Source organism: Sinohyriopsis cumingii, chromosome 17, assembly GCF_028554795.1.
Source record: "Sinohyriopsis cumingii isolate HCF-2022 chromosome 17, ASM2855479v2, whole genome shotgun sequence".
In the NCBI taxonomy this organism is placed as follows: Eukaryota; Metazoa; Mollusca; class Bivalvia; order Unionida; family Unionidae; genus Sinohyriopsis; species Sinohyriopsis cumingii.
Window position 1 is genome coordinate 6937159 of NC_142977.1, and position 16880 is coordinate 6954038.

The window sequence follows — 16880 nt, forward strand, 5'->3', positions numbered from 1 at the left end:
ACTCAGAGGATAACCAAATATCAGGACCAGGTTTACAGATGGGTATAACTTATACACAGGTATGTACAGTAAATAATTGGGGGACGTTATGGGAGCATCAAGATAAACAGAATTCTATTGTTACTAGCAACAGGTGACTTCAAAGAATACATGATGATTCTCTGTAGGGTCAGTTTCTTTACAGCACAAATTAATGATCAAAGAATTCCTATAACTATACTGAAGTGGGAATACTTCTGTACTAACAGTTAACTGGATAATTATTTCTTACTTATAACTGCTCTTTCCTGAAAAATATAAACCTTCATAAAAAAATAAAAAATAAAAAATACTGATGCAATGGTAGTATATATATTTTACAGAGAGCATTTTGAAACTGCTTTTGTACTAATTGTTAATTGGGTTAAATGTAGAACATGTCACCTTTTTATTGCAATCTGATTACAGCAGTATTTCCAAATCATATACAGTGAGTACACCAAGACAACAAAGAAAACATATTTAACATAGCAATAAACTTCTTGAAGCACAGATCCCCACATTAACAGATATTTTGTATAACACTATATTTTTATTCTTCATGCTCAGTATATGTTGTGATAATTAGATTTTCTGTTTTACACTTGTCACCTAATGCTGTTTAAAATGTAACAGAAGGCCTGGTAAAGGGTGGCAAGACAGACAGATACGAGTTACAGAACATTACCTGATTAATATCTCTGGCTGCCTGTGCTCGAAAGAACAAATCCTCACAGAATCTTGGAATAATTCCAACTTCATTCGTTTGTCCCATGATGCTGGAAGAAAAAAGGAAGGTGTAAAAATTTTTGATTTTTTTTTTATATGACCCGACACCCTATTAAACACCCAGCCACCACCCCATGTAGCTCAGTTTGGATCTTCTAACCTTATTTCTTTTCTGTGAACTGCTGTCCTCTTTTACCTATTGCCCAAACTGTTTTGTCTTTCAAGTAAAATAGCGGGATTTTCTCTAACGACCAATGACAATAAGCTCAATCAGTAATCAAAAAAAATCAATATAGCAGTATAGGAGAAAAAACCATTTTTAAAAATTTTGCATCACAGAAATGTGTCAGTTTTTACAAGACAATTAGTTACTGGATTGATATTTTGTGACCATACCTTGTGTCTTTCAATGTTGCTTAATGACAACATCCAATTACACTTGAAATGGCAAGAACTTTCTGGGACAAATAATTTCTTCATATGTTTAAAAAAAAAACAAGCTTAAATCACAGCAATATTTAAAATTAAAATTAAATTTCTTTTTAAAGCAATGCTCTTCTCAAAACAATAGTCCCAAGATGCTACGTCACACTGCTTCATGATGCTCTCATTCAGTTTGATAAGATTTACTGTTTCTGAAGAACCAGCTTTCTCTTTGATTTCCACAACCTTTTGCCATTATGTGTGCTGAGCTTGCATTGAGTGATTCTGAGGAAGATTTATGAAAGCTGTATGCCCATCAACGCATGATGTACCAAGCAAACGTTTGTATTTCTCCGAATACTCCGTGCAGAAAGTGCAAATTATCACAGCCTTTCATGGGTCATACTTCAATCATTTGTGTTAATTTGTCCGTCACTTTCAAAGTCTCTTTTCTTAATCATGTATGTATTTGCAATCCCACTGGATGAGTGGCTCAATACTTGCCACAAGCAACTACTGTACCTTGTCAACTGCAAGGTGCTGGTATTCAATTAACACAATATACAAATCAAGTAACCATTAAAGGGAATGCCGACTAATGTTTTAATCTGATAGATCCAACACAAGGCCACTTGTTCGCTGCTACGATAGCAACTGGCGCTAATTTTCACTGGATTAATGGATTAGTGATCAGCAAAGTCACCATATTTACTGTATATATTGGGACATGATAAATACATTTTATTTCCTGTCCCAGAACTTATGTTGAAACGTTTTTTCACCTCGGTCATATGTCCAAACACTTGAGCAATGAAACAAATTTGATTTGTACTAGTACTGCCCCTCCCCACTGAACGTTGCAATAAAATAAACAAAATGCTTATTTGATAATAAACTTAAATGTATTGTTATCATTTATTCATTTTTTTTCCTTCATCATAAGCACTGAAGAATAAAATATATCCATAACTCCGTTATGCTGACCTCGGAAGCCACCTTTGGGTTCTTTTAAGCAGGTCGATTTTTCTTTTGAATAAAAAAATCAGCTAAGATATGGAAGCTAACTTTGGTTCCTTTTCACCGGCATTCACATGAATTTTGAAAATAAAATGAAACAGTGGATGTGCATGGACTTCGATGAACCAACATCACCCAGAAGATTTTGGAGAAAATAAAATCATTTGATGAATTTGTTAAGGCCAAAAGAGAAGATGATTTCGCTGACAACATGATTGTTAACATGGATGGAATTCTAGTGTACTTTGTTCTCACTGCTGGGTGGACTGATGATAAGATGGGGTTAAAAGTGTGAGAATTAGCATGACTGGTGCAGATTTGACAAAATTTGACTTTAGTCCATGCAGTTTCCGCTTCAGGAGATGTGTTGCCTCCAATGATAATTTTTCATAGCATGAACAAATATTCATGCACCGAAAGAATGGATTGAAGGGTTGTGTTGAGATGATGACACCACTGATCAAAGAGTTTTATCTCAAGTAAAGTTTTATATTCTTTTAAATAAACTTTCAGTGGGAATGCATTTTCCAACATCTAATTTTTGAATGATTTATTTATAAAGTGTCCCACAACTTAGGACTAAAAAGAATGATGTGTCCCAGAATATACAGTGCACTATTACTTTAAAAATTAATTTACGATGTCTCAACATATACAGTAAATATGGTAGTATTAATTTCAAGCCCTGGATGTGTGCATGTGTGTGATGGATTTTTAACGCAACTTTAACAATTTTTCAGTCATATCACTACGATGTATGCAGTGTGGCAGTTTATACTGATGTCTAGCACTGGGGCATCATGACGCAGACATGTAGCATGATGTTCCACCCAGTCACATTATCCTGACACCAAGCCAACCAGTCCTAACACTAACCTCTTAATTCTGAGTGTCAAGTGAGGAAGCTGTTAGCACCATTTTTGTAAGTCTTTGGTATGACTCGGCCGGGGATCAAACCCACGACCTCCATGACATCAAGCCCTGGATGAGGCAATGGTATCCAGTACAGTGGACCATGAAATGAAAGCTGCACAAACATGAGTTCTGGCAGTATATTGCTGTATATTGCTTGCAATGTTTCTGAGATGGGGTTTTACCTAAAGGCCAACATATTGATCTACATGCTTCGTAGTATATTTTATAGCGCATTGATAATCTATGGAAATTCTGTAATACCAACCATTTTAAAACATTGTTTTCATTTGTCAGAATTATATTCCTATTAAAATGATGAGACTGTTTTTTTCTGCCTCTGGAGGCTCTTCTTGCATCCGGATACCTCCACATGTTGACCTTGTGAATCAGAATTAGCTTCCTACATCAGACATCACATTGACACTGAATTTTTAACTGGGACAACAAGCACCTGTTTGTACGCCGATTATATGCAAGTTCATTCCCTTATCATATCACACAGAAGATTGGACTTGCATCATGATTTCATATATTTAACAATGGGATTGGAACACAATTATTACTTCTGGCCAGGTTCATATAGAATCCACCCATAAAACCCATTTAATTCAGGCAAAGTCACTGAAATGCATCCCACTTCTGGCTGTTACTATCACCTCTCCTAAATAAATCACACAAATTAGTTTGGAAAGCAATACCAAACTAGCTGTAATATCTATTATTGAATCCACTGTAAATCAAGAGATAAAAGACATAACCCACAACATGATTTGCCTTAATCACAGGCATCTAAGAAACCTTGATAATTTGTAAGCCAGAGTACAGACTAGCAAGTCCCATGTTCACTAAATTATCCATTAAGTTTTTGTCTGTCAATTCCTTAACTTTCTAGTATATGCTTTGTTACCTCTTCAACTGCAACTTGAAGAAAGAAAAAAACTTTTCAGTTATTTAAAATGCATTTTAGGTCTAGTAGGGGCACAAGTTTTATGTTACTTTAAAAAACATTCCATGGTGAGAAATTGTGTTGAAATGGGGACATGCTTCAAATCTAGATAGAGCTACTGAAGTCCAATGATCAAGGAACAGGAAATAATAGTTTTTCTTAGTGTTTTGTTAATGAATCTCAACTGGCAATAACATTTTCAAGAGTAAATTGCTAAAAAGGTAATTCTACTTTATTTTGAAATTTTGAATATGGCAGCTGGAATATTTATAAGAGGTTCTTAGGGGCCAAAAGATGTGCACTGATGCCATGTTCAAAGCAGTCACCTCTGGAAAGTGGACAAAAGAGATCTCCTAAGATAGGTAGTTGCTTAATACAGGTTTATGTTCAATAGATATTTTGCATAGATGTTTAAAATTTAGTTTTCAACAGTTGGCATTACAGGAATGGTTCCAGCTATTTGTCACAGGACAAGTTTATTCTGGCAAAATTTATCCAGTCCAAACAAAAGGATCAGGACTGAACAATTTTTTCATTCGAAAAAAAAAGTTGTTTTTTTCAAATTTTTCATTTTGCCAAATAAAGTCAATAAAATAGAGAAAAGTATATGATGTATTGTAGTGCTTCATATTCAGGGGACAATTCTTCCTAAACCCAGAAAATTACAAATTAGCACTGGTCTTGTTAACTTTGATGTAAGCAGCCCATACAATTGAAAATTAGCATTGGACTTGTTGGCTTTCATGTAAACAGCCAATACAATTAAAAATTAGCATTGGTCTTGCTGGCTTTCATGTAAACAGCCGATACAATTAAAAATTAGCATTGGTCTTGCTGGCTTTCATGTAAACAGCCGATACAATTAAAAATTGGCATTGGTCTTGCTGGCTTTCATGTAAACAGCCGATACAATTAAAAATTAGCATTGGTCTTGGTGGCTTTCATGTAAACAGCCCATACAATAAAAAATTAGCATTGGACTTGCTGGCTTTCATGTAAATAGCCGATACAATTAAAAATTAGCATTGGTCTTGGTGGCTTTCATGTAAACAGTCGATACAATTAAAAATTAGCATTGGTCTTGCTGGCTTTCAAGTAAACAGCTGATACAATTAAAAATTAGCATTGGTCTTGGTGGTTTTCATGTAAACAGCCCATACAATTAAAAATTAGCATTGGTCTTGGTGGCTTTCATGTAAACAGCCCATACAATTGAAAATTAGCATTGGTCTTGGTGGCTTTCATGTAAACAGCCGATACAATTAAAAATTAGCATTGGTCTTGGTGGCTTTCATGTAAACAGCCGATACAATTAAAAATTAGCATTGGTCTTGCTGGATTTCATGTAAACAGCCCATACAATTGAAAATTAGCAATGGTCTTGCTGGATTTCAGGTAAACAGCCCTGACAATTAACGTATTGCCACTTGTCAATCATGGTGATCAATTGCTTGTAGCAATTATGAATTGATTATGATAAGTATTTACAATTTTGAAATGATTTGTTGATTTCTCCATTGATAAGGGCAAACAGAAGTCAATGGGAGCCTTGAAATTTTGACTCGATATCCAGTTTGTCTAAATGGAGGAAACAGATTTATTCCTTTTCCGAAACACTGACAAAACTTCAATGGATAAAGACTATTTTTGTGGTCATGTGTACGATTAGATGAATATGAAAACAATTGATGGCAATTACAAAAGTATGTAGAAAAGCATGTCTCGATGATGACTTGAAGGAAAGAAAATAATTGAAACTGAAAAATATACATAAAAATATATGTTTCTAGAATATGGGTGGAGACCCCCCCAACTTTCGGGCTTTGATGTATATTATTTTCCTTGTATAGGAAGCACTGAACACTAGACTGTATTATTTTATAGTTTGAAAATTTATACTTTAATGTTGGCTTGTCCCCAAAACAAGGTTCTATTGTCTTGATTTTTTAGACACTTGAGTGACTCTTTACCTTCTCTTTGGGTTGAAGGAGGGGTGGAGATATAAAATGTATAATAAAAAAATACAAAAACAAAGGTTTCAGATAATTATTGTCTGATATATCAAGTATGCATTTACATCTTTGCATCAACAGACATCGGTGACAAACATAGTAGAACTTTAAAATTATTATGTGCAACAATATACTTCTAAACAGTAAATATTGACGATTTTGTTATTAATTTTTAATTCATTTGCTTCCAAGGCAGCATAAACTTAAGCCAGATAAAATCAATAATGATTACATTATGTACTAAATACATTAGCATCTGTAGGAGCAAATTTTCGTTTACATGAATAAGTTCTTGAGCAGCTTTAAAATTTCTTTTTATTATTTACTGAAATAAAACATTACTATACGAACTTGCACTACAAATATAAATATTGTCTACCACAGTATAATTTATGCAACTTTCAAATTTTACATTTTTTAAGAATAATACAAATCATTTGTAATAAACATATCACTTAAGCTGAAACCTATTTCTTTTCCAAATACTGCATGTTTGTCGGAAGTTAGCAGGGTGTCATGTCACGTGATTTGGTAGGCAATCTATCATCTCGCTTAAGGTCAATTGAAAATGAGCAACGGTCTTCTTGACTTTAATGCAAGCAGTCCCAATTATTTAAAATTTAACACTGGTCTTATTGACTTTCAGGTAAACAGACCAGATTATTTAAAATTTAGCATTGGTCTTACTGACTTTCAGAAGTCAATAGGAGCCTTGAAATTGTGACTCGATACCCAGTTCATCTAAATGGAGGAAATAGATTTATTCCTTCTCCGAAACATAGACAAAACTTCAATGGATAAAGCCCAGATATTTTTTATATATCAAAGAACCAAAAATTTAAATCCTGAGTTAGTTTTTCAAGCACCATCCATGTCTGGGTAATAGTTCAATGTTGAACATGTCACCCAATAATACTACATGCCAGTGCACACTATACTGTGTTACTAATTTTGCTCAATGAAAATGAATGACAATTACAATCAGCAAAGTTCACAATAAATCTGATTTTCTTCTATCTAGGTCACTGAACTGTTATAAACAAGAAATTTTTGCATTCTTTATTCACCTATACACAGACTGAAGAGTCCTTAATTTTCACACCTCGGCCGTTTAATTTACCCCACTTACAACAGTGGAAAGAATAAGTGGTACTCAAAGGCCATTAATCTACCACTAATGATATACTTGTAAACTCCAAAGAATATGGCTTGCTTTTTAAATTAAAATTTTATTGTTATTGATTTCTGTCATGGGGTATTGTTATCAACAGAAATATTTTCACTGAATCCTTCTATTGGTAAAACATACTCTAACGGGTGGCCTACATGGCAGCATGTTATGCACATATATCTATTTTAAGTTCATTTTGTTTTAAAAATATTTAACTTCAATTTTTACACATTTGCTCAAACTTACAAAAATGAAATCAATAAATGCATTTTCATAGTTGTTTCACATTCAATTTAATTTTACATGTATTTTATCCATCGTATAGTAAGGCAGGTTGTTTTAATTGCATGGGTAGGACAGTCACTGCCAGATTGCCCTGAGCAACTTAAAATAAGAACAGGGCAACCAGATTTGTATGGCAATGGTAAAATATAAACATGTTTGCCATGATACAAAATCAATAAAGTGAGCTCTCTACCTAAAATGGCATCTAAATATATATATACATGTATGGGAACTCAGATCAATTGCAAAAACTTAATTGCTCGAAAATTCCACTTGTTCATTATTATTTATGAATAATGGTTGAGAAAGGACAAGTTATTTCTTCAAAATACTCGTCCAAAATGGATGATAGACATTTGAAACAGATATCATGTACAGTAGATATCATGTACAGTGTAAGATGAATAAAAATAATGTCTGACAAGCAGCTAACTGCAGCAATCCACAAAGTTCAACAGTAAATTTTGAATAATTAAGTATTTAAGTTGGTATTTCCCTCATGATTGTTAGTTTGACCAGCTGACGGAAACCAGATTTTTCAGTATGTTTGTTATGAGGGCAACCATGCTTTTTGAACCTCTCTCTACCCCTCCATTGTCAAAACATTAGCAGTAGAAAATGATCAAGTATCTCACCTGTAACTTTTTCCACTGCCTGTCTGTCCGTATGCAAAGAGACAGGTGTTATATCCTTCAAACGCTCGGCTAAGGAGAGGCTGGGCCAATCTACTATGCACCAGCTCCTGACCAGCAAAGTCTCCATTTTCCGAATCAAAAGACCAGAATGAAAAATCATAAGCAAATCGATGAACGGTCCCATTATCAGAGGTCACTGTGGTCTCATTCCCACACATAGATACCACTCTACGTACAGTTTTATCTGCCAATTCTCTGTAAACAAAAAAAAGAAAAAAAAAGCTCCAGTACATGCAAAATGTTTCCTTAAAAGCATATGCAACATGACTATATCCACACTTTTCACATATATTGCAATATCATTTATGTACATCAGCTAATATTCTTGTCAACTAAACTCCATCAACACTTACTGACAAAAGGTGATCATTTTGATTAAAATGCTTCTTAACAAGGATGATATAAGGATATGTATACAGGGTTGAGGTACAAAAGCTAAAATAAATATGGAAGTTTGCTATGGTTTCCATTTCTAGTTTTTTTCGTTCTCCATAATTTATACATAGCTTTGCTTTGATGCTAATACACATGGAGATAAGGTTCATGACATGGCATACAGAATATCCAATGGGTCTATTTGTATGAATTACAGCAATGCATTTATTTTGATACAGTCTATCCAATGGGTCTATTTGCATGAATTACAGCGATGCATTTATTTTGATACAGTCTATCCAATGGGTCTATTTGAATGAATTACAACAATGCATTTATTTTGATACAGTCTATCCAATGGGTCTATTTGTATGAATTACAGCGATGCATTTATTTTGATACAGTCTATCCAATGGGTCTATTTGTATGAATTACAGGGATGCATTTATTTTGATACAGTCTATCCAATGGGTCTATTTGTATGAATTACAAGGATGCATTTATTTTGATACAGTCTATCCAATGAGTCTATTTGTATGAATTACAGGGATGCATTTATTTTGATACAGTCTATCCAATGGGTCTATTTGTATGAATTACAGGGATGCATTTATTTTGATACAGTCTATCCAATGGGTCTATTTGTATGAATTACAGGGATGCATTTATTTTGATACAGTCTATCCAATGGGTCTATTTGTATGAATTACAGGGATGCATTTATTTTGATACAGTCTATCCAATGGGTCTATTTGTATGAATTACAGGGATGCATTTATTTTGATACAGTACATCCAATGGGTCTATTTGTATGAATTACAGCAATGCATTAATTTTGATACAGTCTATCCAATGGGTCTATTTGTATGAATTACAGGGATGCATTTATTTTGATACAGTCTATCCAATGGGTCTATTTGTATGAATTACAGGGATGCATTTATTTTGATACAGTCTATCCAATGGGTCTATTTGTATGAATTACAGGGATGCATTTATTTTGATACAGTCTATCCAATAGGTCTAATTGTATGAATTACAGGGATGCATTTATTTTGATACAGTCTATCCAATAGGTCTAATTGTATGAATTACAGGGATGCATTTATTTTGATACAGTCTATCCAATGGGTCTGTTTGTATGAATTACAGGGATGCATTTATTTTGATACAGTCTATCCAATGGGTCTATTTATGTGAATTACAGGGATGCATTTATTTTGATACAGTCTATCCAATAGGTCTAATTGTATGAATTACAGTGATCTATTTATTTTGATACAGTATATCCAATGGGTCTATTTGTATGAATTACAAGGATGCATTTATTTTGATACAGTCTATCCAATGGGTCTATTTGTATGAATTACAACAATGCATTTATTTTGATACAGTATATCCAATGGGTCTATTTGTATGAATTACAGGGATGCATTTATTTTGATACAGTCTATCCAATGGGTCTATATGTATGAATTACAAGGATGCATTTATTTTGATACAGTCTATCCAATGGGTCTATTTGTATGAATTACAAGGATGCATTTATTCTGATACAGTATATCCAATGGGTCTATTTGAATAAATTACAGGGACGCATTTATTTTGATACAGTATATCCAATGGGTCTATTTGAATGAATTACAGGGATGCATTTATTTTGATACAGTCTATCCAATGGGTCTATTTGTATGAATTACAAGGATGCATTTATTTTGATACAGTATATCCAATGGGTCTATTTGTATGAATTACAGGGATGCATTAATTTTGATACAGTCTATCCAATAGGTCTAATTGTATGAATTACAGGGATGCATTTATTTTGATACAGTATATCCAATGGGTCTATTTGTATGAATTACAAGGATGCATTTATTTTGATACAGTCTATCCAATGGGTCTATATTTATGAATTACAGGGATGCATTTATTTTGATACAGTCTATCCAATGGGTCTATATGTATGAATTACAGGGATGCATTTATTTTGATACAGTATATCCAATGGGTCTATTTGTATGAATTACAGGGATATATTTATTTTGAATGTGAACTAAACATAATCTGGCAAACCACATGAGCAATGGAGAAGTGAGATACTACAGACAAGTGAGGCAAAAGAAAACATACATAATTTGTATTTGTATAATCTATATTAATTTAAAATACTGTAGCTGATACAAATTTCTGCTTGGTTTGCACCAAATGTCCCACTGATGTTTAGAAATTAATGATTCTAGGTCTGCATATTTATTGTAATATGTTTTACATATTATTAAATAACAATTTCACCATTATCATATAAAATGTGGGAGTGATCTGTAAAGGCAAGAGCATTAGACCACGCAGACAAAGGAGGCCCCTCAGCATGAAGGTAAAACCCAAAGCAACAAAACCAAAATGCATTATCAGGCACAACAAAATTTATGTTTCCTACTGTACTGGTTTTGAAATTAGGGTAGGTAGGTATTTTTTTAAACACTATAGATATTATAATGATTAGTATATATAATCTACTAAACACTTCAATTAATTAATGGCTCAATTAGATGTACAAATCAATTTCGGAATATTTTTAACATTTTTTTAAATGATCTCTTTATATATTGTTTATAGCTAAACATTATATATATTATAACGGTCTGTATATATAATGTACTAAATTCTTCAAGGACTGGGCTAAACCATCTAATTAGATGCACAAATCATTTTAAGTCCTTTTTGTAAACAAATTAATTTTTACCCTTCGGGAAAAAAAATGCTTGGGTCGGCAATTTAAAATGGGGACGGTCAGCCAACGGGAAACATATTTTTGGCCTCACCTAATCGTTTTCCTTATTGACAATTTTACCTGCATACACATGATTCATAGTCAAAGCTTTCAAAAATAATTTTTAAAGAATTAACTGTTATAAAGGTAGATTAGACAGTCTGACTTTTTAGGCTTTTTAAAAGATTATCTACTTTATTTCATCAATGCATAAACAATGCTTATCAGTTACTCAAAAACTGAATACAAATAAGACTAATATGATCCATAACTATTTAAGACTAATATGATCCATAGCTATTTAAACTGACTTGAGTATTTAAGAGCATCAATATTTTTCAACGTTTTTACTGTTTAAATCTGATCCAACTGCAAACTTAATCGAGTAAGATAGGTCACATCTGCCTAATAATTAAAACCTTAGTCACAAAGACATCAAAAACCAACCAGGAAACCATCTGAAAGTGGTCTTTATGAACAGGTGGTCATACTTTTAACTGTCAATAAGCATTTTATTTGACTGGTTTCAAAAGGGTGCCTTGGATGAAGGTTGTTGCTACAGCAGGCTTGATTGTACTTTGTACAAAATTATAACACCTAGACATCCTTTGATTTCCTTTAGATGTATTATATGTCAAATTGACAAAGTCACAGCCATATAAGCTGTCTATATACACCTAATATCTATATAAGACTAAGAACTACAAACTAATGCTGGAGGGACACTGCAGATGATATCATAAAACTGTCTATGGTAAACCACTAACAACCCATGTATATACTACAATGTAAACAGGACCAGGAACATTTCATTGTTAAGTGAAAGTGGGACAAATTGGCTTTTCAGACAATACTCCAATTACACTAGGATCATGACAGTTTCCTGTTTCACATGTGTTGTAGGTATGTGTTTGACCATACTATTTAGAAAGGATTAATGGTCAAAGAAATCTGTGGTCAGATTAAAAAGTGACTGACCTGAAGATCCTTGCACACAATGGAACATTTGGTGGGAATAACAAGTATGCAAATATGCCTTAATTCATTTCCACTTTCCAATTTAATGGCCATTTGCAACCACTTTCCAATTTAATGGCCATTTTGCAAGCATAAACTCAGTTTCCTGATTTAGTAATCTTCAACATATTTGTACTGTTTATTCAATTAGCAGAGAAACACACACAAATTACTTCAATAATGTCAAATGTATTTACCTGAACAATAAATCACTTCAACAGGTTACAAAATGCATTTTACCCATGGACAATCACTGGGTGATTATTACAAAATAAAATATACTTGTGGTATTAGACTGGTAATTTTCATGGACCTGATTCTAAATATGGCACCATTCCAAAAAACTGTTCATTTTTGTTAAATTGATTAGAAAAAAAATTCCAGATCAGAACTTGACAAAAACTGTAACACAATTTGCCCTTTGAAAATTATAATACATGTACTGTACATAGCAAGATCTGTGTGTGTGTTTTGGATTTGTAACATAGCTTTAACAATTTAGCAGTCATATCGCTACAATGTCTACATTGTGGCAGTTTATAGTGATGTTAGCACTGGGGCATCATGCTGCAGACATGTAGCAAGATGTCCCACCCAGTCACATTACCCTGATACCGGACTGACCAGTCAAAACACTTACCTCTTAATGCTTAGTGCCTAGTGAGGCAGGTGTTAGTACCAATTTTATAAGTATTTGGTATGACTTGGTCGGGGTTCGAACCCATGACCTCCTGCATTTGAGGTGGACGCTCTAACCACTAGGCCACCAGAGCGGTCCGTAGCAAGATCTAAAGAGTCACAGTAGCCTAAGAAACTGAATAATGTTCGATAATCTTCTCTGGTGTATCCCCTAGGGTGCAAGAAGAGTTAAAAATCCCCTTAGAACTCAGTCAAAACTAGTATTAAAAAAAAACAACAAACTTTGGTATCAAAACAAGGGGTCAAATAATACATCTGTGGGACTTAAAGCTAAATCTGTAAAAAAAATTATTCAAATTCGACCCTTCTATGTGTAAAAATTTCCAATTCCATGGACTATAGACCCTGCTACAAATCTTAACTGTTCGGTTTTTCCCCAAAAACTGAAGCTGGAGTAAAATATTTTGCACATTTTCATGTGTGGACACTTAAAAACCCAAATACACAAGCTGTCTGCCTGTCATAAAAACTGTTAAATGCAGTCATTAGTATTTGATGGTGACAGCACAATTAACAAAAATTTCTAAGACAAATATTCATTCTTGATTCATCAGTTTAAATGAATTACTGTTCAAAGCTGTAGTTACCCCTACTGTTAAATTTTTGTGATTGGTGTTGATGCACAATAGGTTTTAACTTTCTTCTATTGACCGATTTTGGGGAAAATTTCTTGACAAATGGGGGATATACTGAGAAATAAGCTCACAATTTCTCTCCTCCATCTCCAGTTGTACTGAATATCTGTATGCTAGCTGTATGATTTGTGCAAATATGCAATAATATATTAAGATTATTTGAATTTTCTTCTTTTAACACATTTTGGTGAATTTGCAAAATTTACAAGAAATTAGATTTTACATTTCTAATTACATTTATTAAAAACTTGTCAAAAGAGGGTTATTTTGACACATTTTGTGTCCAAGATGTTTATTTAAAAAAATGATGTTCCCCCCTACCATTCCAACACCATCCATCTTACACTTCTCGGGGGAAAAACTGTGGATCTTGAACATTTGTATGTCAATATGAGGATCTATTTTTCAGCCATTTATTTTTTAAGGTGTGTGGCAAGTGGGGTCTAGAAGTTGGATTGTCGGACGAAAAACAAATCAATTATGGAGTCTGCATATTTATGTAAAAATGATTGTACATGCAGCTTTTCAGCTTAAGCTTGAATTTTGACTTTATGACTAAATAAAAAGGAAGTATCTTCATAACCTGTCTGATACTGTTGGAGTCAATCTTAAATATTTATATCGAAATAAGTCATCATGGGACCAACCTTTTAACTGGACATAGAGACTGCATTACAAACTACAAAATAAATCATTATTGTGGCTTTTAATGGGACATAGGATAGCTAATGCATTACTTACTACAAAACATGTCATCATGGTGCCAAGCTTTAAATGGGACATAGACTGCATTACTTACTACTGACCACTTAAAACTGTATGTGGATTGGGCAGATTGGGGATAAACATATGAAAGCAACACTCTAAAGGTTATATAATTAGCAGGCAATGTAAAGCAACTTGTACAAAGACATAAATTGTGGAATAATTCAAGGTGTGAACATTTATAGTAAAAAAAGCATACAATGTTGTCAGAAATCAAGATTTTAACAAATCCATGAAATACAGTATGTATGTATATATGTATGTATGTATGTAAAGCAAGTGATCTAAGACCATGGGAATAAAATGTGAACATAACCCTGTATAGTTAAGTGTTACCCGAGGGCAATGCAATTGTGGAGTACAACAAATTAGAACAGCAACAGCTGATTTATTGATCTATCAGACAGCCATTATCATTGTGAAATCTACCAGATCAGATAAGAACAATTAACAGAGTAATCTGAGTTCTCTAAGATCCTGACTGCCCAATAAAAGAATTTTGAAACTCATCTTACTGTAGGACTGCACACACAGAAACCTTAGTCTTTATTACAAACAATGATGGATTAATTTAGCAATTGGTACAGAATTTGTTTCTGGTTATTTTGTGACACACACTATAAAGATATTCATCACCACTAGTAAACAATTTGAACATTAGATTTTAAATTTTACCCACACACAGCAACTAGTTTATTTTTTGATGGCTAATTTTTTCCAAATCAAATTTTCTTCTAAAGCACAAAAACAACATCAATATATATATGCACAGTGACACACACACATTTCAGGCTATGATACTCGTACAAAAATACCACAGTAAAACTAATACCACATATTGCCATTTAATGTGAATGGAAACTAAATATTATAGTACAAGAAACATTAGCTTACAAGACGGATGGCTTTGAAGATATGACTTCATCTGAAATTACAATGATGCATATATTTAATTGATCATACCTCTGGCTAAATGGCCTGACCCTGACGGCCACTGTAACACTGCTATTACTTCCTTCTTCGTCGTCCTGTGATCCCATATCCAAATAGGTCATCTCATACCGAGGTTTATCCATGTGCACGATATTATAACATTCTGGTGTCCCTTTTTCACTGTCAATAGTGTGTCTCCTTAGTGGAGTCCGCATTTTCATATCAAAAGCAGGGTCAAAATTAAAAAATGCTAGATCCTGATGCTTATTTGAGGAGGAAGATATCTGAGGTATCCCTTGTACATTAGACACAGTGGGGATATTTTCTTTGTCCTCTGAACACTGATCTTTGCATTTTATAATAAAATCAACGGAATTATTAGCACTATCATCTAGCAGGGTCACGTGACCATTCATGACACCCTCCTTAGTGAGCTGGCCGCCCCTTTCTAATTCCTCCCCCCGGAAATTGATGTCATCAGTACTTAACTGATTCATAGGACTCAGTGGGACTCCTGTCTTTAGCTTCCCTAAGCTCTGGCTTCCACCAATCGATGTCTCGATTGTCTCGGCATTAAATGTTACTGATTTTGTTTGAGACCCCTTTGATTCGATTTTCTCAGCAGGTACTGAGGGTAGCACGCGCTTGGATTTGCTTTTAACCTTTACAAAGGGACTCAAACTGGCCATTGCAAGTAGTAATTAATCACACGGTTTGTCAGACAAATGAAGTTTTCACAAGAAAACAATAAAAGTAACGAGCGTTACGTTTTGAGTTCATTAATAGATTGGCGCGAGTATACATACCTACATAGGAACGTCAATGTCTTGTTCAAAGTTTGAATTATTGAATGGACACCACGCATTCACCCAGAACTGAACAATTGTTTGTAAAAACAATACACCGACCTAAACAAGCACGTTCTCACTAACAAACGAATACAATCTGATATAAAAACATTAAACAATGCGCTGAGAATTCAAAGTTGCCAAAACACACTTTTCACAATACACTGGGTGAATACACACCACCGATACACTTTCTAACTATTTGAAACAACCTCCATCTCGTATTACATCAAATGCAGCGTAAAGCTTGATTGGTTAGTTTCACGCACATATATGACGAATAATTTAGCAACGTTTACACGGTACTAAAAGCGAACGTATCTTAATACATTACATGTATGCGTGCCGGAGGGGGAGTCCACGGTATTTAAAACAAACACAAAATCCAAATGGCCAAAATCGTAGACCTAATTAATATAGTATCGGCTACACAAGAGTGTCTTAACAACTTAGATTCCTTTGTTTCCAAAGAAGCACGGGACACTGTTATAAACTTCGTTTGTGTGTGTGTGCGTGCTTTGTGTATATTTGTGTGTGTGTGTGTACGCATTACTTGCACTCCAGATAAACTGTGAGAGCTGGATACTTAAAACTTGGGCTAATAACAGTACTATTGGTGTAAAC

General features: G+C 33.8%; 1 protein-coding gene across 1 annotated transcript in view; it reads right to left on the reverse strand.

Moving 5' to 3' along the window:
• The window catches only part of LOC149777690 (kinesin-like protein KIF14), a 79046-nt gene extending 62485 nt beyond the window's left edge, over window positions 1-16561 (reverse strand). The window contains exons 1-3 of the mRNA XM_089938742.1: window positions 15439-16561; window positions 8152-8406; window positions 707-797 (exon numbers count right to left, since the gene is read on the reverse strand). Of these exons, the coding sequence (XP_089794868.1) occupies window positions 707-797; window positions 8152-8406; window positions 15439-16097 (1005 nt within the window). The 5' untranslated portion in view covers window positions 16098-16561. The remainder of the gene's footprint in view (window positions 1-706; window positions 798-8151; window positions 8407-15438) is intronic.
• Window positions 16562-16880: the final 319 nt, after the last annotated feature.